We start from the raw sequence: 24,644 nt of genomic DNA, 5'->3' as shown, positions 1-24,644 counted from the left end.
TAACGAAGCCTCGAAACAATTCTACACCTAACACCTATTTACCACGTTGTTAAAAAATTACAGTCCTTTATTATGGCCACCCAAGTCCATCGAACAGTCCTATTGAAGATTTAACTTTTCAGGAAATTCTTACCCAATCGAAATCTTTATATGCAAACAACACTTCGTTTAACTTAATGCAAATTAAATCGATGTCTCAATTGAATAATACTCGGTATAATAGACAGCAAGCAGAAAGCCTTGCAAATTTCTAGTCACAAAATGATTTAAACTATCCTTATTAGAGGGCTGTATGCTGTATATACAGCCGAGTGCATCAAAGGAGGTCGTATGCGTTACAATAATGGTTCCATGGCAAATTTAAGGTCTGATAAATGTGTTGCGCAAATAGATTCCCATCCGATACACTGAAATGGCATTTAGCATCTTGAATTATGATGATGCGTCTCTAGTTCATCGATTAGCAGCGAGAGATAATGCCATGATAATTGCTTTAAATCGTATAATATTCTATTCGTAGAACGCCTACATGGTTTGGCATTTGCACAAAATTGGACTACATACACGATAAGTAGGGCTGATTTAAATTAATTTCATTAAATAGGTTTTTCGGAATAGTATTCTTATAAAGAAAGAAATATATAGCTAGTTTGCAAGCACATGATATTATTTCGGAAATGCAACACATTAAAATTTTCTTAACTTGTATTATAAAATAGCTAAGACGAAGTGAATGAAATCGGTTTGAGTCAAATTGATACAAAAAATGGACGAAAGTTGATTGGCAGTTAAACTCAATGGCGATATATCACATCTGAAGAAATGTATTTTCATTCCTTAGAACTGTTCCTAAGATTATTATGAATCAAAAATAAATCATCAATATAGAGCAGCGGCTTCATTTTGTAGAATTATTATACAAACCATCAGGTTTCCTGTATCTGACGTTTTCATGCAGAAGCTGAAAATAAACAGGGTGTGTTATAAACATAATTTCCGTGACAATACTGCATGAACCTATTCGGCTTTGACAAGAAAATGAATAGAAAGCATGCCTTAATGTATGAACTCAATGAACATAACTAGCTCCGATTATTAGTTTGAAGTGCTCTTGACTTTGCTTTGTAATTTTGAGAAATGGTTACATGTTAGCAGAGTTTTGAGCATAAACTGCACTTACTCACAATCCACTGGAGTGGAACATTGCACCCTCTTTTGAAGTTTCAACACAAAGAAGATGATAGCTTTTTCATATTTTAAATGTCTCCAATTAGGTCAGAGCTTTTAACTTTATTTTAGGTGAATTATAAACGTTTTAAATCTTGCAATGGAAGTGCTTAAAAGATTACCACAGATCCATGCAGGTTTTCGGGTGTGTCCGTGTGTGTTTCATAATGTTCATATGAAATCTAATTGCTTTTCACAAATATTTAAAGTATTTTTATATTGCAACCAGTAAAAATCATTAAAATTCATATAAATTAATTTGCGGGTCCCTCGTTGTCGGATACTCGGGCGTTATTGAAAAATTTATAATTTATTATGCATTTAGAAACGCGAGCGTGCACAAATATTGTCAATAATTTACGTTGTATATTATGCGTATATACATGACGGTATTTAATCGAAAAGTAATTTAACGCAATAAAGAACGTAATTAGATTGAAACAATGTATTAAAATGGGATTTTAAGCAAATTGGTGTTCGTAATTACATTTACCGATCCTAATTCGATTTTAATATCAGGGCGCAGCATAAGTTAAACCCGCGCGTGTTATAAATAATCGGAAGACCTAACTAATTCAAATGGTGGCTTGAAATATTTATCAAATCTTTATTGATTTTAGAAAGTGCTATTTAAACTAAATTTCTTCAAATTGAATTATTTACGATTTGGGAACCTTTTGAGAAAAATGTTTTTTCTAATTCTCAACGAATAGTGGATTTTCTTGGTATAGAAAATAACGAACCACTTTTATCGATAGGCGCTGTCCTGTCCTGTTAATTCGCATATTGGACAAATAAAACATTTGCCGGTTTATGTGATATTTGGTTATTTTAAAAAAATGATTATTTTCCCGGAAATTTAGCTTTCTAATATCCTGGATTTGGTTTGATTGAAACAGCTGTAAATACATAAAATATCTCCTCTGATATAGTAACATATATTTATGGTACAAATGGTTCAGATTATGTGTTAAAATGTCCAGTTGTAACCTTTGTTTTTAGTTATCATCTGGATAAGCATTTAGAAAGATTTTTAATTGGATTTGTTGAGCTGCACTTGGTTTTGGATGTAATTCGTTATTTAGTTGTGCTTCCTGTTGATTCATTATTTCCGTAATGTATGAATCGAGTTATTCCTGCTAATGCTAAATTTTAATAACATTTTCATAAAATTACTTATTTTCCAGTTCAACAGGGCAATTTCTGCTATTCTGTGACTCATTAATATTTTAATATGCATTTCATCATTGACAAGAGCAACTCATTTAGAAGATTAATTGATACAACTGCCCAAATTAATTTTTTGGTATCAAGCCAAAGAAAAGTGAAACATTGTTAACTTTAAAAGTTACTTTAAATCGTGACTCGCTTAGATAAAGCTGAGTTCCTATAAGTGGCATTTCTTTTTGCTCGATGAAAGTACTTAAATGATTAATGAACCCTCATTTGCCCAGTAATTTTTTGATCTTCTATCCGTTCTCGCATTGTTTTGAAAATGTCCCTTTAGTCGGCTATAAATAGGATTGAACGAAAGTAACTTTATTATAGTCGAAGACAATAACTTGATGCGATGCTTGTTTGCATTGCTATGTCAGTTATGTTTATAATTCAAACGTTCATTATCATAATTAGGTATAACTGCTCCATAAACAAACTTAGAAAAGTAATAATTGCGGCTGTGGAAAAATAAAACCATTAAATTGGAGACACGCACGTGCACAAAATGCATAAATGTCCCTATAACATTCGCGATCAAAATAATATTTTATGGCAAAGGTGGCAGTGCTAAATAATACATTAAAATGGAAACATTTTATCGAAAATTTATGAACTCTTCGTGCACAATACCTCGACACGAAAAACCAATTATCATTAGTTAAATCTTACGTAGAGTTTGATTGGTGTTTTTTTGCGCTTTAGGTTTTTGCTTTTCGAAAGTGTGTGGGTTGAAAATCTTGCTCCAAAACATGAACGTAAAAAATTTTACTCAATACTCAACTTCGGTGCTTACATACACTTAGCACTTGAAATCAGTCGAATGAGTAGGTATATATCAAATAATTTAATTTATTATATACCGCCCGAATGTTTAAAATATTGTGAGTCCAAATATTTTATATTGTACTCTGAGCCGAATGGACCGAATGGAAATGAAATTATTTTTGTTTTCAACGAATCTAAAACTGAGAGCTCGGAACTGTTCAAATTTAATTAAATAAGCACGCCTAATTTAATACAGCTCAAAAATATGGTATTCTCATATTCCAGAATTCAATTGTACCTGTCGTCAGAGAACCGTGAATGGTCGATCGCACTGCATTTGGTTTTTTTGTTATATTGAATTCTGTCGATTTGGTGTAACTGACAATTATTATAAATTATTTTTGTCCATCCTGAGAATACTTTTAAATGGAATTTTGAGCGATTAGGAGTGTTTGAACTTTTGATAGGATTTAGAAAATCAATTACGTTCGAAGAATATGATTGAAGAAGATAAGATTGCACTTGTAGAACTAATGTTTTTCGACTGGCCATTTTTCCTAATATTGAAATTGCTTTTATAGTTGTTATATTTTCAGAAATAAATGAGCCTGTTTCTCTTTGTCCAATATTTGATGGACGGTGACTGCAAATGTTCCCGTTACTTTATGATTGATATGGTTGAATGGTGAAGTCATCAAACTAACTAGTTTGACGTGAATTATACCTTATGTATTTTATTATACATTTAAATACCTGACAGGTCGATTGGCTTAATAGTCTTTTTAAGGCTTTCGAATAGCTTTCAGTGATTGTGGCATTAATGATGGCAATTTTTTCACTTTTCCATATTTGCTGCATTAACAATATATTGTATTTTTGGAAGTATTATTTCCTGATTATATTTATTTATGGGTTCTGCTAAGAATTTCTTGCTGCACATCTATTTACGTATTAAATGAGTCCTGAAACGACTTACTCGGTTATATTGACTGCTCATTGAAACCATTGAAGCTTCTCATTATATTAGAAGTAGTGGTAGTAATGGTAGTAGTAGTTAGGACCTGCAGTGCCAAATTACTTCGATGGTCTGCTGTTATCTCGTAGAATCGAAAGAAATAGTTACTGCAGTGACTCAAGCAACTAACTCAAGCTGACCCAAACAATTCTTGTAAGTCCCTGTTTTTTAGAAAACGAATTGAAGGCAATCATTCACTTTATGTTGCCATATTTGCGCCGAATTTGTATGCAAATATCACCGATTCTATTAACAAAAAATTGCTTCAGGCTCCTGGAATAGGTCCTGATTTTTTCGACCTTGTCACACACGTTGCACATAAAATATTCATTTTCCCAAGTCTATATGTGTGTCAGTTGTTATTCAGCAGCGTGCCTCGCGACTCGTTCGCATATTTACATGTTCCTCGTAATGTTATTCAGCGCCAAAAAATTTAATGCATTTTAATGTGTTCCGACAAGATTTACACTCCCCAAGTCTGTCCAATAACTTTTCACTCGGATATTTCCATCAAAATGCGCTGTTTGTATTATTTGCGATTTCTTTTCTATTACAGTTTACGGTTCATGCATTACCAATGGAAAATTCATATATCACAAAACTAAACCATACACACCCAACGGTTTTATCTTAGATATCGGCTATATCTGAGATATTGAATTAGACAATGATTATTCAACGTTTTAATATGTATTTTTAAGTTTTACGGAGGCTCATTTGGAGAGGTTCAAAAATTATTATCTTTTATCAAGTTAATTTGTAGAATACATTGAAACAATTGATAGGCTATAGCATAGTAGGTTGATTGGTAGCTTCTATTAATGTTTGATGGAAACAGTCAGCGGCAACCATGCATCCCGGCAGGGGTTTGTTGACAAACATGTCAGCGTATTTATGGTTAGTTTTTCAATTGTGCTCCTCAAACCTTAAAATGTATACCAATGTTAATAATTCTGGCAATAATGATACTAACTACCGTTCTTTGAACTCCTCTGAATAAGCCAAATGCAGGAGGCTTGACAAGATATTTTTAGGGGAATCACGTGAACATCGACTCTATTTGTGTGCACCATTAATTCAACTGATAAAAACTGTAGTTATAACAATGAGACTCTCTAAAGATTTTGTTTTGACAAATCAAAAATATTAAGGGCTCCAACATGTGAATATAATATCGACAGCCAAAGTACTGTCCTTTCCTAATTATTACAGTTCGCCTATTAACCTGTAAATAATAAATATTGACAGAATGCTGGTCCATATTTGGTTAGTGTAGACTAGGAATTTTTTGAAACACTACTCATCAAAAATGTTGGCAATATTGCAGACATTTTCGATGTCTTCAATCTTGAACTTTTGAAATGAACTTAAGTAGTTTTACCAAATTTTATGTTTTTTTTTTGTTTTATTTAGTCCGTAAATTGGATTTGAGAAAAAAAATCCAATGGATAAATTACGGGCGGGGAAATTTATGTCTTTGAAAAACTGAACTTTGAAGTTAAAAGTGAAATTAATTTCAGAACGCTACGCGAAGAAGAGTTTGTACTTTAAAGACATTAATTGGAATGAAATTCTAAACCTGACGAACGTGCTTGCGAGAAATTACATATTATGTATGTGCAGGGGGTACTTGGAGAGCCAGCAGATGGTGGTAATGCCAATAGCAAACTAAGCGCAGTTCAGCAGCAGGACAGTCGTATAATCCAATTAAAATTAGCCGCGGGGAACTAGTATGACTGTTATCTACCTAAGCTATGACCATTTATAATTTACACATTTAATGTAGGGATAAACCGGAATTCAGCCACGGCTGGCCCAGGAGAACTGGCCATCTCCATAAGCATAGTATTTAATAGTTTAAATCCGGCAAGCGAGATTTAGGACTATAGGGTTCGATCTGGAAAGGGTTTATTGAAAAATTGCTTCCGAAATATCGGCGAATTGCATCACATATACGGGATTCTTTATGATTGTTTCCAGCTCTATTATTTTTCTTCGTTCAAAGTTTCTTCGAATTATGAATGAATTTTCGTTCAAAATTGGATTTTTGAATGATTTCCAAGAATTTTCGGTTTAATCAAAGAGGCTATTTACGATTAAATTATATACAGGGTGCCAATTTGAAAACTTCCCACCATTAATATCTTTCTTGCAGCTGAAAATATGCAAAATGGGAAATTTTATTTGTAAGGGGGACACTAAATTAATATTTTTAACCTCCTTGTTGCAACCCTTTTGTTGTTGTAGGACGGGTAGATGTCACCCTTAGAATCTTAAATGGGAAGGGAGATGAAGTGGCACATAGTTTTAAAGGGCGTTCAATTCTCTTTACATTAGTTAATACTTTGTTGCTTCTTGTCCAGGGGTTTCCAAATAATCGCGTTTCAAAGTTGTAGAAACAATTAAACTTGCGTGCATTCAGATATTGGTTTTCAGGTTAGTCTTAACACAAACACAATTGTATTGGGTATCCTTGTAATACAAATGATTAGAAGAGTAGGTTACACTGTTATTTTTTATTTTAATCTTATTCCTTATTTATTGATTATTTTACTTCGAGAAAAATAACTTTTTATTTGCGGAAGGGAAATTTGTACAATAAAACCCATGGGATCCACTTACGCACTATCTTATAAGTTGTTCAAGTGTTGTCAATTTTCCTGTAAACAATAATAAGGCCTGTTTTTAAGCTCTTTCCTAACATTTCGGAAAAGTCTAAGGGTGTCCAATCTGGTGATCTTGGAGATCATTCAATTGGTCCCCTTCTGTCAACCGATCTATCCGGGAATATCTTATCAATGTTAGGGAGGGTTCCAAAATAGACTTTATTATTGTTTACTGGAAAATAGACAACATTTTGAACAACTTATAAGATAGTGTGTAAGTGGATCCCATGGGTTTTATTGTAGAAATTTCTCTTCCGCAAATAAAAAGTTATTTTCCTCGAAGTAAAATAATCAATAAATCCGAAATGAATTGTTTAAACTAGATTTTCATCCTGTTATTCAACGATTTTAACGGTGTAACCGAATCTTCTAATCATTTGTATTATAAGGAGACCCAATGACATAATTTTTGTTTGAACACTAATCTGCAATCCAAAATCTCAATGCATGCAAGTTTAATTGTTTCTGTAAATTTGAAACGCGGTTATTCGAAAACCTCTGAACACAAAGCAACAAAGTACTACCTAATGTAAATAGATTTGAAGGTCCTTTAAAACGATGTGCCACTTAACCCCCCCTTCACATTTAAGATTCCAATGGTGACATCTACCCGGCCTAGGGGGTTGAAACAAAGAGGCTAACACCCTTTTTTGACGTCCGGAATATATATTTATATATATGCTTTTCATAGCGAGCACCCTTTTATAAAAAAGGGTGCTCCAATTCCATTTGTAAACTTCCAATTAAATTGATTTTACCAAAGTTAAGAACTCTAAGATTCCAAGGCAATGGACCATTAATTGTGTACGTTCCTATTGTTTTACGGTTAACTAATGTGTGCCTCGTTTTGGAAAAAAAATTAACAAAATAGGAAATATTCGAGAAGAATCAATTTTCACTATAAGAAGCTAGATTATTGCAAGAAACAATTTTCAAACATTTTGCTTCAAGTCGATGTGAAGTACATTCGCGTCTTACAGGAAAAATCTCTGCCACGTCCCTGGCACGGTTCTAAGCGATTTATCTTTGACCTCCAAACTTAACGACGCAAGTCTACCTCAGAAAACAGCCCTCTAATTTTATTAAAGTGTTTAATATCAACAAAGTTGGTTGGCGTCGAGTGGTAACCGGGTTTCAACCCCCGAAATTTCTAAATTTCCATTTGACAGACTCGAGGTTGCGAATTATGAACGCTCGGAAAAGCCTCACTCCCGTTTAAAGAGACAGTTTTAGGCTTAATTAGAGTTACTTCTAATGGGTGATTTTATTGCCTGTAAATCTAGCCAGAATGTGCTAACATGTATACTAAATTCCCAATATTTTGTTGCTTTGGAAACAAATATGCTGTATGAACGTGATTTTAGTGGTTCAAAGCAATGCCAGGAAAAAGCATTTAATGATTTCTGAAAGCGTGTTCTTATTATCATAAATCGATGTTAAGTACTCCATTGAATTTGTTTAACAATTAAATTATTTGAAGGGTCGCAACCCTTCTTTAGCTGGCTTGGCAACTAATCTTGAGTAAAATCCGATGTATAAGGTAAATACATTTTCTTGAAGCAAATCTTGTTCTGGAAACTACTTTGTTGAACAAGTCAAAATTATCCGCCCCTCGACGTTCTTAACCGAGGTTCAACCTAGTTCATCCCTTTATGATGAATATTAGCACGAATATTAGCACAAATTTGAATTATTCGGCTTTATTTTATAATGTACAACTAACAGCTTGATAATAAATAAGTAATGCAATTTGCAGTATTATTTTTCTAGCATTTAACACATTTTAAACTAACCAACGAATACAGTAAATGTTTAGTTGCAAGAATGTTCCGCATATGTTACTATTTGTATCATATGATCCCTGAAGCGTCCAGTTAAATATAAAATACATCGTTCTGGCAACATCAGTTTTGCCAAATAAACGTTGTTATAATTTCAGAATGATCCACTTTGTTATTAATATTTAGCAAAAGCAAATGAGCGTTCTATTCCACTGTGATGGAATGAACGAAATTAGGTAATTTCATCTGAAAATTGCACCAGATTTACTATTCAACTTAATCACACTGAATGGATAGGAATCACTTTAAATATTGTACCAGCGTGTTGTTTTAAATAACATAATGGACATGAAGGTGACATGCTAGTGTTCTATAGAATTTGCCCTGTTTGGTGAAAGTAAATTTTATTTTGCGTACATTTTATATTTTACTCGCTTATTATACGAAGCTATTTGTTTAGAGAGTGAAAATGTCCGAAACAGATTAATGAGAATTAAGCAATCGAAATATGTAGGAGTTTTTGTATTTATTTAAGCAAATACGTTTTGCTGAATATGGAATTTATTTGTTTTTATTTGTTTTCTCAAGCAACTTTTTAATACATATTTTTGTSTAGGGACAGATAAGTGAGAGCTAGATAAGTGAGCCTTGTCTTTAATCATTCCGCCCGCCAATACAAAATTTTGTTTTCTGTAGAAGACGCGCAAAGTTAATTTAATGGTAGCTGAAGAAGCATGCAGTGTTGCAGTTCAGCTATTGCTTCGCAGTTCTGTCACAAATTCGAGATCAAGGAATATTTTTGCACAACCGCCGTTCGCGCTTGTGTCTATCTAACTGAACTCGATCTGAATAATTCATTGTGAGAATTGTTTTCAGTAAGGCTTTAGCAGTTGAGTTCCACCACTTTTTCCAGAAAATCCAGTTTACTTCCGATATAGGTACAGTACTCTGGTTTTGTGTGTCGAAAATTTAGGGGAAATTTAGGAAAACAACGCTGGAAGCACTTTTGAGATTCTTATAAATGTTAAGTTTTGAAGAGCACAATTTAAAAACGAACCAGAAATGTACTGTTGACATGTTAACGACTGAAGTTGGGTACCAAATATCTCCCTGGATATATCCTTGGTTGCTGCACGCTGCATTCACAAAAAGTTGATTGAAACTTAACGGTTTCAAATGGAAAAATTAACCAAATTTCGTCAGGTTTTACACTGTTGTTTTTGTAATGTTTAGCTATACCTACTCAGAGTTTTCCAAAGGATTATGAACTTCTTTAAAATTTGGCTTACTAACAGAGATGATAATATATCTTTAAGAGAGAATGAAAAATAAACCAAACTCTTTTTCAACTGAACAACGCCAATTTTTTCGAGTTTTTGTCTATATTTGGATTGAAATTGCTACGTTAGTTCGTCTGGATATGCTTAGTTTTAATATTTACACCCCTTTACCCTTTTTTATGTTCAATAACTGTAAAAATACTAATTTGATCAAACAGAATGTCGATAGAGCTGATTTGATCTGTTTCTTCCTAAAAAAATATTGACATCTTTCAATCCCGATCCATATTCATGGAACATGTATTTGGAAACATTGGTAAAACAAGACATAAATGGACATGTAGTTAATAATGAATCAAAGAATTCCAGTTTCTGCAAAAAAAAACGGTGCGTTTCACATAAGTTCGGTATTATGTTTTCTTAGTTAATGTTATTTTCGTTTTTTACTTGTTCTGTTTGATCAAATCCCTGATTGCCTAATACAAGTCTAGACATAGTAATAACATTCGTATCATTTGTATAAAGAAAATTGTAGCTACGTTACTGCGGTCAGCGTTAATACTGGGGTAATAATTTTAGTACACGCTATATCGTTGGAATTGTAGCCTATGTGCCGTCATTCTGGTAAATTATATTCGCATTACCTGACCTAGGAATCTGTTAGCCCCACGTGATCGGTTTAATTGATTTTAATACTGGAATGAATGCGTCGCTCTTGAAACACACAGCCCTAATGAACTGACGAAATTCAACTCAATGGTCTGTTTTAATTGGTTCTGCGAATATCTTCATTGCAACGGTTAAGATTGATTATTTCAAACAGTTGTAGTATATTTTAGTCATTGAGTTTGATTATGACAAATTATGCCACATCTGAAATCACCACGGAACAAAACGAAATAGGGCAAGGGTAGGAAAATTTTAGCAGTAAAATGTAGTGTTTCTCTTGAAACTTCTCTCAACACCTTCTCTTCAACTTACGCTGTTACAAAACATAACACAAATTTAGAGATGGATGGTGTTAAGTGATCTGCACTTAACTACTTTGCACAACTGTGAGGCATTGTTTTTTACCAGAATATCATTTTTTTAATGTTGCCAGATGCTTGAATGTTTTGAATGTATGGAAGAAGCTACTAAACGTTCCCCAACATATTCGGTATGGCAAAGTGTGCGGCTTAAGATACGTTAATAATTCATAATCTAAAATTTATTAAACTATTTAACGCAGCAATTTGTGATTTATTACCACAGCCAGCTTTAATTAACTTTGCGCAAATAGATAAAAGCTCTTAACTCTGAATTCTAGGTAAAAATCACTAGTGAATATATTATTACCCCGTTAAGTCTCGGTTAAGTGCTTTTAAGCTGCCTTTTAATATTCAAAATCACTTAGTGTCCCATCACTCGTCACGTCTAGCTTTGCAGAATTATTTATTAGGGAGAGGAACAAACCTTAAATGGGCGAGATAATGCTTCGAGTGGCTACACTATTGCCAATAAAAAATTTACATTTTCCAATAATTATTAATCTTAAGCGACAGTATGTTGCTCATAGGGTGATGATTTGTTCCGTACGTTTCCGCCTGAAAAATCAAAACAATTTCCAAATTTCTCAAGTAACCAATAAACTTATTTATATTGGCTGATTCTAGGTTGCTTCCAAATGTTTTTTCCTTGAAGATTTTGCTAGAACTACTAGCCAGGTTTTTAGCAATATTGATTGATCATCGACTTAAAATCGAGGAAAACGACAGGTTTTCTCGAAAATTAAAAATATTGATAGTGAAAAACGGGCGTGTTTTCATGGCCAATAAACTATGAACCATTTGAGAAGGAAAAAATATAGACGTTCGTAATGAAGTTCGTCCGAACCCAATAAAAGCCAGCTTTCGTGACTGGTTTACTACATGGGGGCATTTTTAATTACTATTTCCAAACATAATTGGTTGAGTGGCCAACGCACTTTGTTGCATGGCTTTTCCACTTTGAATTTTTCACGTACGGTTTTAATGATTCTTTGTTTCTTTCATCGTAAATTTTCCTTAATTAAAGCCGGCATTAAACTCGGTAATAACGTTAACAAAGTTCATTTTGGATTCGGAATTTTTGTGTGTGGCTAACCGCGGCTTAATCCGGCGTTAAAAATGCCGAAAGTTAGCTCGGTAATGGGTTCTATGGTAATATTATATCGGGTTTATGTAGGATGTTTTAAATAATTTGTGGCCAGTTTATCCTTTGTTGTATTTGTAGTGGAATTTAAGTATTATTATCTTCTAACTCATAATTTACTGATGCAGCATGCAGCTGATTTTTGCGTGTAATTTTTTAGTCGAAATAATACCAATGTTGCAAAAATTTCTCATCAAATCCTCCGAATGTTAATGCGACCAGATCATTTATTCAGTGCCGGCTGGTATGACCCTCGAGGTCCGTGTCATTTATCAGCTTCCATAAAATATTTATCTTTTATTCAGATATCATTCCGCTTATATTCGGGAATCGTATTCAGTAAATTAGGGCTCCGATCAATGTGTCACAAAACGTGGAGGACTCATTTATTACAAATACGAAAAAAATGCGTTATGCGAAATGTGTTTGGCATTCGTTTATTAGTTAGTACCCACGTAGAAACGAAATATGCTTCTTTAAATTATTATTGAAAAACAAACAGAAACTGTAGCTGCTTCAGTAGTTTTAAAATGATTCTAATTTTGGTTAGTTGCCCGAAGGACAGACTGTTAGCCGATTTTGTTTTCGATGTGAAACAATGTATTCAAACCCAATTAGTAACTACATTTATAGCAAATATGCTAGTTGATATGTAAATGACTAAACTATCACCGCAACAATGTAAATAATATTAATTAATGTCCGAACAAATTACAGAAAATACTTGACATAATTGCACGTTACATTTACTTACCGATAAAATATGTGGGTTTGTTATTCCACATAAAATATTCCCTAAATTTTGACATTTGAATGTTTGATGGCCACGATTTGTGCGGTAATTTCAATATGGGAATAATTAGCTTTGTGTCGTTATAATTATTTGTGTCGGTTTTATGTCCCTATTTGAATGAGTAGATGTTGGTTTGGAGTGATAATTAAATTCGCCAGATTCCTTTTTAGCCGCAATATTTGCACGCACAAATACACTCAAAATAACAGAATGAGACTTAACTTAATGAATAAAAATTATCGATAGTTTACCTAAACTGTGTTCAGTTTTACAAAAACGTATTTATTTTTATACATATTTATATTGTACAATTTCAGCACGACGAATTTGTGCACAATAATAATTTCTGCATATACGAAATATTTTAATAATAACTAACTGAAAACAATGTGTACTTGTGTACACTTTTAATTTATTTGAAATCAAAAATTGCCAACTAGCACGTGAAAATTGCTGGCTTTAATGGCCGTAATTTATTTTGCCTAGTAGAAAAATAGGTTTCAAATATCTATTATATTACCATGCTTGCTTGCTGGACGTTGAAATTACTGGGATTTTTCGTGTATCATGATGAACGTGTTCGTCCTACATGGATTTATGATGTCGGGCTAAAATATTCGCCTCCTACCGAATATCCGAAGATAAATTGTGTGACTCGGTTTAATTTGTTAAACATGATATTTAATTCGAACAAAAAACTTTGCATCGCTGCTGTTTTTAGAATTTTATTCATAATATTGTTAAATATTGGCCTATTTTTCTAAGTTTTCATCTATTTGGTCTATTTCTATTGTCTGTAGTTCACCGGTGTGTGTGTTGCAAATTTATCATTTACTATTTTTATATCAGTAATCGTCTTTTTCTCTATGTTGATTGGGACTTGTATAAATATGATTACATAAAGCCATAAGTTTTTTAACAAGTAATTTGTCCTTCTGTTAACTTTTTCATTTAATGTTATTCAACTTTCAGCTTGTGGAGTCTTGCTGCGTCGGTCGCAATTCCATATTTATCAATTTTGCCTAGATTCGTCATTAAGATGTTAAGTAATTAGAAGAATTCGTGTTGTTTATTTTTATATTCGATATGCATTAGTTAAGTTTCTCTGTATCTGTTGATATCACCGTATATGAGACGCGTGTTGAACTAGAACGAAAGAAAACTCATCTAATTAGTTATATTTAAAATTATTTATTCAACAAGGATACACGAGTATCCTGGTGTAAGCCAAAATCCTCCTCTTCGACGAACCCTTTTTCGAAATGACTACCAATATAATTACACGGTACATTTACTTATTTATGATTATTACAAGTTGGCATGGGAAGCTAATGAGATCCATATATTTTCCTCAATTAAGGCTCTTATGTGGAAGGAATTGGTGCCGCTTTTTGAAAAAGCATTTGACATATTTCGCGAATACAAATGCCTCTAATTGTAGGCAGACTGTATGAAAGGTAATGTTCATAATGCTATTCAGATATTCACTTTTCCCGTGCTCGCTGCTAGTCGCTTTTGATGGACTCTAAAATTTCCTCCTATATCATTTTCCTTGAAGCGTGATGAATGGGATCGTCCCAAACAGATTTATGATACCTTTGTTAAAATATGAGCCGGAAACCAAATATTCTCGAATAGAAGAATGATGATACAATTTTCTGAACAACTCTTTAAATTGAGATGGGCGACATTTTTTATGACGACGGAGGGAAGTCGAAACCTGATCCAGATTTAAGTTCATTGTTATTCGACACATTTAATTTTTATAATTCTTGAAAAATTATTAAAAAATAAAAATTTGATGATTTTCAATTCTTAAAAGCCTCTGAGTATCGAAGGAAAATGCGCTTAGGAAAAGTCTGATATTTTTATTATTCCCACAATGCCACAATTAAAGGAAATTGAAGTGCCTGTTATTGTTATTAAATATAGGTATTACATGAATTAACAGCTCGTCCATTAAAGTGTGGAATTTCTTGTTTTAACTTATAAAGGCAGAAATTACACACTTTAATACACTGTTTGGTAATTCATTTTGTCCAGTGTGTACACACCCAGTTCCTGTAATTTGCAAGTATATTGCAGCTTGAAGACACGCGCTTAAATATTATGTTCTGCTTGCTGAAACAATTGTTATGTACATAAACTTCATAGAGCTTGAGATTAGAAGGTTGAGAAATCATAATAAACATTACCACCTTATTTGGACGGACTACAAATCTATTCACTTAAAAATGTTTAATTTAAACCTAATTAAACTTGTTGCACTAATGCTAACATTTTATGTATGAGACATTTTCAAGTGTTATAGCAAAACAGCTTTAATGCTCACACATTAAAATTACATTAATAAATACATCTTTCAAACTGAACTTTTCGTACAAATTGGTGCATTAATCTTCATATCACATGATTGACGGAAAGACATCCAGATATCGCAGATCCCTCTTGTAAAGATTTCAATCCCCGGAATGGAAAAAATAAATATTGAAACGTTGGAAGGTTTGAAACGGAAACAAAGCCGGAAAAACATTTTTAGCTCTGCCAGTCAAATGTTGGATGGGTCAGAGGAACGAGGCCGAAGAAAAAGATATAAATCCGAAGAGACACAAATTACGGCATCAGCAAAGCTGTCTAGCCGTGAGTAGTCCTACAAGATTAATGGGAATCTTGGGGCAGTAAGCGCCTTGACAATGCGACGGACGCTGAACAAACGGATGTAACGGACTGATGGAAATCTGTAATGGATTCACGATGGAATGTCTGTTTTTCCTTAGAGTCCTCACTAATTTCGACAGTGTGACCGGATGTGACCTTTACAGTTTTAATTACTTGAACTTGAAACTTAAAACTTATTCAGTACGGAAGCAAGCGCTTCAAATTTGTCAGAAATTTAATGTGTGCCTAAAATTTAGATTTTTTGGGACTGAAGTGGAGACAACTGGGGTGGGGGTGCATGTTAAAACCGCCCCTTATTTTCAAGAGCGTTGATTTCTTTTTGCAGCATAGAGTTGAAATGTGTTTGTGAGCCAATGGTGATTGGGCGCCAATGTGCCAAATAATTGTTATCATTAATAACTTTATAAATTTTAGCATGTTTCTGATAAATCCTACTCTGCATAGCTACTGCGGTAGGACACGTCTTTAATCATCGTTTTAATATTTATTTTGCTGATACGCAAATACAGAAATGAGAAAGACTTAATGAATCTTTTAATATTCATTAGAGTGTTGCATGATCATGACTTACTTTCATTATCCCGATTCGCATTTAAATATGCCTTTTTTGTGCTTAAGTAGTTTTAAAGTATATTATTAAATCCTTCTTATATTTAAATAATTCTCATGGGGCATATTCAAATGGTTTCGGTCATGGCTGTTTGAAGGTCAATGTTCCGGTTCAATAAAAACCGGTTGCCATTTCCTTTGTTATACTGTGTTTCTTCAAAGAAACCGACTATAATGCGTTATTTTAAATGTGTGTAAATTCAATTTTTAATTTATTTTTGACGATAACGAAATTCTACTGTACTCCGTATTAATATTTCGTATTAATCGACGCGTTTGAAAACGAACATATGTATTTTTATATCATTGGTTTCGAAAATTGTCGAAGAAGCATCAATTGAACTTTGTATCAATTAACAATCATTAAATTCATAGAGAAAGGTACAAGTTTATTTCCAAGTTGGGTTTTCTCGCAGGCCAACCATTTGGGTAGTTGAACCTTCCTGGTTTCAGCCCTTATTTAGACGTGCGAACACATTCTAACCAGCAACAAAACCTTTCCGCATAATTATTATATTTTAACATACTTCTTGATTTTTAATTACTTTTTGATATCAAATTTTATTGCGCCTTACTCAGTGTGCATCTCTTTAAGACGTCTTCAAAGTTACAAAAACGGTTTTATCGTTCTAAGCATTCATTGCGTTGCTATTATTTTTAACCCTCAACTTTTGTCGTTAATCGTCATCATTCCTCCAATAGCAAAAGCATCTGTTTCATTCATTCATTCAAGTGTTCCATTCGTGTTGGCAACAAAGGGAAAAAATATGATTTCACTATCAAACTAACTAAAGACCAAATACAGTCCATTTTATACTGTGAATTTTCCTGAAACAATAGTGTATTAAACAAAAATTAATTAGTTGCAATGTGAGCTGTTCGGGATAATAATAATTGTGAAATAAAGAACAATTTAGGCACATGGGTATCTGTTTCGCGAAGTAAAGTAGCCGAAGTTCACAAATTCCCAAGGAATAATTAATTATTTGATGGAGGCCTCAAGTTCTTCGCCATTCATTCTCTCGTTTTAATTGAAATTACATTTTCTGATGGATTTCGCCCCCAAGCTTTATTTTTATAAGACAGTGTTGGTCGGTATTCACGCCCTTAGAAAATAATTTTTTTTACATAATCCTATTTACATTTAGATTATGTTTTTGCTTATTTCCAACGTTTCATCACTTTCTCAAATTGCCTTTATTTTTGACTTTTCCTGTGACCGTTTTTTCTCATTTTCGAATGTTTTAAGCCGCAACGAATTTGAAACAAATAATCTGTGGGAGTGCTAAAAGTTAAATCGTGGATTAAACTCGGAATTTGAATTTCATATTTCTTTACTTTTTATGTAATCGAAATTTTCGTTTCGTTATATTATTATAGTATATTACAAAATAATATTTAGAGAGTCTGGATCTTGAAGAAATAAATGTGTTTTTATAAATATGTTTATTAATAAAATTATTTTCAGGCGACACCCAAACTCGCGTCTAAATCACACATCTTCGGTCTTTAGGAATTAATTAATCGAAGACTAAAGTCCGATATACATGTAGTATTGCTCAGGAGGATGATACTGAATTTCACTACTACAAAATAAAGTAATATTTCTTTATATTATTCAAGAGATCAACCTTGCTATGAAATCATATATGAATATGGTCGTTTTTATGCGCTGAGAAGAGATTATTTCCTACTGTCAGCAGGTATTGGCAGATGTACCTGAAATATAGCATTCGCAGGAGTTCCTGTTATTAAAAAAACTTCCAGAAGTAAAAGTATGACAAAACATAATAAAGAAAGTAAAAAAAAAACTTTCAGCGGATGTCCTTCTGGGAAGTGTGGGTTGATATTGGATAAATATGCTTTGGAAAGCTACATGGAAAATCGCAATGTTGTCGGCCTCCGTTGGTTTTTAGAATCTCGAATGCATGCCTAACATTGTGTTTAACCGGAATTTTCTTCAGTTCCAGGAAACTATTCCGGTTCTCCTTACATCCAATATTTAACACGTAAGTTGCGGTTCCGTTGAAATGTTCATACCCTGTTCTTACTGTCGAACTCCCAAGGTGACCATCGTTTTAATTAAACCACAAACTATCCAAAATGTTTCTTGCTTAATTAAAATACTAATTACGTGAGAAAGCAATTTTTTAGTTTGTGGTTCGATATTTTAATTGAGTCACGAATGTATATTCAATATTCTGTTGGGATTAGCATTATCATGGAAGGAATCGACGCTATTGATTCAATCAATTATTCTCTGATTTTTTTTTTAAAGCAGAATGGAACCAGCAACTTACATTTGTAAATATAATAATCTGGAACATTATTACCAAGCAATATTTTCCACGCTATTTACTCCTATTTCGTTTATGTTTTCTCAAGATAGACACGATGGAATCAAAGCTTTGGCGAAAATAACATATATTGTTAAATTTAAAAAAATGCAGGCACATTATCCGCCCTGTATTTCGTTACGACCCAAGAACGAATGACAATAAAGAGCGAGCACGGCCTTATCTTGTTTTAATTACACAGTTGAAAAGATTCCTCCTATCTATCTTGAGAAAAAAATATATGTGATATTTGTGTGTTAAGGTAAGTGATTGTATTAATTTTCAGATTCTGCAAAGTTTCCAAATGGCTTTTTTGCATTGTTTTCTAATATTTTACATTTTATCATTCAATCTTACCTCCACGTATGCTTAAAGGCAAGCCTTTACATTTCCCATAATCAAATTGTGAGGGTTCGGATACCAGAGTTTAAAAATATGTGTTTGATTCAAATTTAAGAAAAAATTCGCGTTTTGCAATTCAATTTGCCTGCTTTTGCTATTTTAATACGTTTCTTGTGCTACTTGCGGAATCAATACAAATTCCCACACTACTTGATGTATATAACCGGTGTGAAGTGCATTTTTTTGTTAGTTTAAATTTAGACTCCGAGAGCAGTCGCAATTTTAATGTTATATGTTTTTGAACATTTTTAAAACGAGAATCTCACTTTATTACTGTTGCAGCAATAGTGCACATATTGCATGTTCAGCGTTAAAATCCAACATGTAAAATTTCTAATTTATAACGCCATATTTCCAGCCGCTATAAGTAATGAGCCTAAAATCTGTTTTTCTGTCTCTCGTCTCACTATTAAAATATGACCCGTTTTCTTTACTCAATATACTTATATCCAAAATAATATTAGCTTGAAAGGCGTCGACACTAAGTTTTTACTAGACAAGTTTACAAGAAAACTCTCTTAGCTTCAGCTTAAAGCTGACACTGTAATGTTCACTTCTGCTCTGAAACTTTCGATCGAAAAACTGGAACGTAATATTATCGTCGTCTTTTTGTCGATTGCAAGATAAATCTAGCCTTTGAAATCACAGAAATATTTCACTTTGGAAATCAGTTAACAACAACCTGGTGGAACATAAAACTTTTAATATTTTATAGTTTTATAAAAAGGAGCAAAATTGTTGAACTAAACATTTAAGTCACTAAGAATCTGATAATCTTTCTTTGTCGTGATTTTTTTAAATTTAGTTTTAGTAGGAGCATTTTAATAATGGAAATGTATGCTTTTAAATATGAGGTTTAGTGCCACCTAAGCATCATAATGAGGGACATTATTCCCTAAATCAATTTGGTCGCCTTTGTATTACAAACCAAAGCCCAAACATGTCAGTCTAGAAGCCTCTATTATTACTGTATAAATAGAGTTTAACCTTTCTCGTTTATTCTTTTTGTGGGCATGCTAAAATCCAAACTCAAAGGTTGAAAAAGTGCCGTTGGTCATTTCAGATCCTTTAGCAAGATGAAATAACTTTTGAGGCCGACATCAAAGGAATATGTTATATCTACTTTAAACTCATTTTAGTCACAAGTTTACTGATACGTTTATCTGACCTTTTTAAAGGCTTTCGAATAGCTCGTAATTTCCGCGCCGCGTTTTTTTTTATCATGCCATTTCCCTCTTTATGTATTTTACTGACTTCGTAACGGACTCCATAGGGAATATAAAAAGTTAATTAAAAAACATTCACTGTGTGCAGTTGGCAGGTATTTATATTAAGGCTCACATAACTTAGTCATAAGTTTTCGAAACTGTTCAAAATATGTGGTAGTTTCCATTTTATCCTCCCGAAAATTGCAAAAAATACGGTATTTATTTGTTTACAACTTATTGATTTGAATGGAGATCAATAAGTATCTACTGAACTAATCAAAGGATTGCATAGAATATTTGCATTAATCATACCGGAAAACTTTAAAGAGCCCTAAGGGTAATTAGGGAAAGTAATCTAACTTTCAACTAGCGTGATCACTGGTGCGTGATTAACTGCCTTGTTCTAAGCAAATAATCCACAAAATTACGTCGATTAATAATTTTTGTAAGACTGGAGTTAAGGAATTTTACAAGTTTATTATAAATTTGATTTATTATTTTTTCCTTCGCGAATTCTGTCAACTCCAAATTGCAATTTGTAATGGCAACGTGTACTAAACAAGTTGAAGTAGTTTTGTCAAGAAATAACAAATATTATTTTTCGGAACGGAACTTTTGCTACTTTTTACTTCGCTCAAGAATTTTCACTATTTTTTAGTTTGGAATAGTATTTTTTTCTGCACTACATACAGAATAATTGTATTATATACAAAAGAAAAGTTGTATTGGTAATTTGAAAGTTGCCTATTATCTAATATTAATGAATTATATGGCAAATTTTAGGCATAAGTTATTATTTTCATTGTTCCTGAATTCTCACTAGACCACGAAATATAGAAAGTTTAATTAACCGCTTGAAGTAGTATTAGCTGGTTAAAAAAATTATGAAAGCTAATAAATTAATAAGCGTTTAAAGCTTTTTTCAAATTGCCTTAACGATGGATTATATGAAAAACAACCCGTTGCATATCAGAGTAAATCATGTCCAAGTAATCTTGGCTGAATTTGTAAACATATGTTTTTAAAACTGTTGTTTTGTTTTTTTAAGCTAAGAAATCCACGTTCCGATCCGCATTTAAAATATGATGACTTTTCGCCTTTCTAGTATAATTAACGTCAGACCACAATCTCATTATCAAAAGATTTTCATTTATAACACAAAAAAGTTCACAACACCAAATATATATTCTTAAAATATAGGCACAAATTTAAAGGAAAATAGTTTTGCCACAACTAGCAACTTCTCCCGGTTCAAACCAAGTTGCTAATTAATAAATTACCATGTTCGCTGGTTGCAAAAATGTAATTCACTCTTGAGCAGATACGCATAATCCGGTATTTCATAAAACATTGAAATTCAGCAGATGTGAAAAGAATTGAATATAATAGACTAATATAATTCGTATACGAAGTATCGGAAACCTCGGCGTATGCTCTGTATGAACAGGTTTAAAGGATTTTTTTTAATGGACAATCGGCCAGTTGATCTATAAATAAGTATTAAATAAATACAACGGCTTCCATTCCGAATCTTAAGAAAACACACAGTCAAATGCTGAAACTGATGTGGCAGTTTCATTAAAAAATTCACCTTTATTATATAATCATGTTGAAACAATGCTTAACTCTGAAAATTCGTATTAAAAAAGTTGTAGTTTGCTATATTGCTAATTGAATTTTGTTTGAAAGCGCCGTTGTAAAAATTGGTACTTTGCAGCAAACAAATGTTTGTCGGTGGCTTATTGCAAACTTTTCCGTAAATATAAACATTGACTTTCAGTGTTGTTTGGGCTGCTCTCGTTTAAAACTGTTATATTTTTACGTGCAGACGGTTTTATATTTGGCTAACAGTAAAAAAGTCGTTGGAAAATCATTTGGCTCCAAGCATAAATTGTTGTGTTGGTTAATAATAAGAGGTGTATTTTAAAGTAATTTTCCAGTCCCTCGTTAGTTCTTTGAACTAACCTTGCACGCTCAGTTCAGCCTCAAACCCGAAATTAGAACACCGTATTTACCCACCTATAAGCTATCGCCAAACCCCCATGTTCTACATTATTTCTTTAAAATCCCATAAATCATGAAACAATTTTGTTATATAAAGAACATTAAAGTCGAGGAACAATTCATCATTCTACTTTGACATTGCGACTCTAAGCCGGTTTAATCAGATTACGGTGTATTTTAACAAATTATTTGTTTTGCCTGGGCTAAAAGTTTCACTTTTTCCTTTTTTTTTCGTCGACTTCATTAATTACAAAAGTTTCAGTACGGTTTCAATTATGCGTCATTAAAATAAGTGCTTCATATTTTTTCAAGTCGTGAACATTTTTTTTTAATGTATTACCGGTACTGATAGGGAATTCGGAAATACATAATACCCGATTGAATTGTTAACAATAAATTAGTGCAAGAAGGAAATTGAAGAAATAACATTAGAAGATTAAACTGGAATAGTATTGTTCATAAGTTTATATTTTTTAATTAATTTGAGCTTATCCTGTAATTTCTCGATTATATTTTAATGAAATGTCCTTCAGAATCCTGCGTTATTAAAGGAAAACTAACGCATATTAGAAATTTCCATTTAACAAATAAACCTCTTCATATATTTAATTCAATTTATTTGCCCACATTGAAGAAATTATTCTTTAAATAGCTCTAAAATAATTCACACTATATGTATAAACCTAAAAAATATAGCTTTTAAAGCGTCCACCCCGCATTAAAAAGGGCACGTGTGAATAGCTTTTTCCACAATATCCAGTGCTTTGCATAAAAAATAACCGCACCGGTTATCAAAAATAACCTACCTACACCTGTTGAACGGGATGGAAATTATTTTTCCAATTTTTTCATTCCGTTTTACCGAGCTATTTAAAACAAATAAAAAGACACAAAACGAACCTTTAGCTCGTTTGAAAAGCTCGGCGAATAAAAGTTATGACCTTTGATACTCGGATTAAACGGAAATGTTACTCAACTTGAAAAGTTACATTGCGAAAGAATCTTTCTGTGATTTCAATGTTTCCATATGGCAATGCCGATTATCAAACATGTAGATTTATTATTTTTTGCCTGGTTTGCTTTCATATTTTGTTTTCAGAGAATTTATTACTCAGAGGTTTTATTATAAGTTTATCAAGTGAAACAGTAACGTCAGTTTTTCGAGACTATAGAGGATATGCATTATTGTAAGAATTGTTGGGTTAGTAGCGTTTTTATTATGTTATTATTCTTAAGCAGTTGTGTCTATACAAGAAATCGTATTGTTCTTGAAATAATTATATTGAATTTTAAATTTCGGAACACTTTTCGATTGGTTTTTGAGTAGGTAATAATCCTTCAAATGTCAGGATATTAAATAATTTATGTAGTGGCAGCCAAACAAGAAGCAAGACATTTGCTTCTTCTTTGGCCTCAATTGGTCAAAGAAATTGCTTGTAAACAGCCCTCATTAATTAATTACAAAAATTAGTTCCATTTTTTAAAATATTATTTTCTTCAAAACCTCATCTTTTTTTTGGCACCATTCTGTTTAGCAATCGAATTTCAAATTTATGTTTAACCATTTTACATAGTCGATGGTTTATAGTTTAATGAATGAATTGCTACCAAATGTTTAGGGGCCGACTATTTCCGCCGTAAAAAATTGGCAAATGATAGTTGCATTTTCGAACTGACATCCCACTGTAGGAAATTAGCCGGAATCATTTATTTGGCGCTCCGATCGCAAATTGATTTTTGGTTTGTTTAAAATATAAAACATGCCCAGTGTAAATAAATGAGTTTCCAGATAACGTTTGATGGAAAACGTCGGATCCAAATTCGAAAACGCCAATTTAATTGATTTGCAACGCCCGATGCGGAAAAATCTTTAATACAGGTACATTGCAAAATGACCGTATGGATTTTGCTCGTAATGTCCAGTTGACAAATGGGAGTTATTTATTTTTTATTAAGCCTTTTTATCCGTTTTGGCTGCATTTTGAGCCCACCAATTTGTTGCGGATTGTCTCGGATTTGAACTGCGATTTACCAACTCATTTGCTAAATTATTACTTAGTGTAACTGATGAAACGATCTTCTACTATCCATGAAAAATTGATGCAGTTTTGTGATGCCAAATCTTATTAAATCAAATGCTTGTATCACCAGGTGACTGAAAATGCAATTGTGTAGATCAACAATGTAAATAATTTTGAAAACACCTAAATATTCAACAGGTTTTTTCGTAATTTAGATGTGTATTTTGGTTTAATGAAAAATTTAACCATATTTAGTTAGTTTAGTTAAATTAATTTTTAAAAAATTAACCAAGTTTAGTTAAATATGTGGTTATTTAAGTAACCACATATTTAACTAAGTGGGATTTGTCGACCAAATTCCACCTTTTTTATCCTTGGAAAACTTTTCCTTTAATTTTGATTTTTAAGAAAATACGGGGTTTTATTTCCAAGTTTGATTTTATTGCTCACAGTGTCAAGTTGGTCATT

The 24,644-nt window shown here is 32.6% G+C and overlaps 1 protein-coding gene across 10 annotated transcripts in view; it reads left to right on the top strand.

Moving 5' to 3' along the window:
• The window catches only part of LOC109534484 (tyrosine-protein phosphatase Lar), a 455,803-nt gene that overhangs the window by 319,631 nt on the left and 111,528 nt on the right, over positions 1 to 24,644 (top strand). For 8 of the 10 annotated variants that reach the window (XM_048669227.1, XM_048669236.1, XM_048669231.1 and 5 more), the window contains one exon: positions 18,170 to 18,214. The exons of the other annotated variants lie outside the window; for them this stretch is intronic. In XM_048669227.1, coding sequence (XP_048525184.1) covers positions 18,170 to 18,214 — 45 coding nt within the window. The remainder of the gene's footprint in view (positions 1 to 18,169; positions 18,215 to 24,644) is intronic. 10 annotated transcript variants of the gene reach the window in all.

This window comes from Dendroctonus ponderosae, unplaced genomic scaffold (genome assembly GCF_020466585.1).
Source record: "Dendroctonus ponderosae isolate FM_Combo_2020 unplaced genomic scaffold, Dpon_F_20191213v2 Dpon_F_20191213_8, whole genome shotgun sequence".
NCBI classification, from domain to species: Eukaryota; Metazoa; Arthropoda; class Insecta; order Coleoptera; family Curculionidae; genus Dendroctonus; species Dendroctonus ponderosae.
This window is presented reverse-complemented; position numbering and strand designations above follow the sequence as displayed.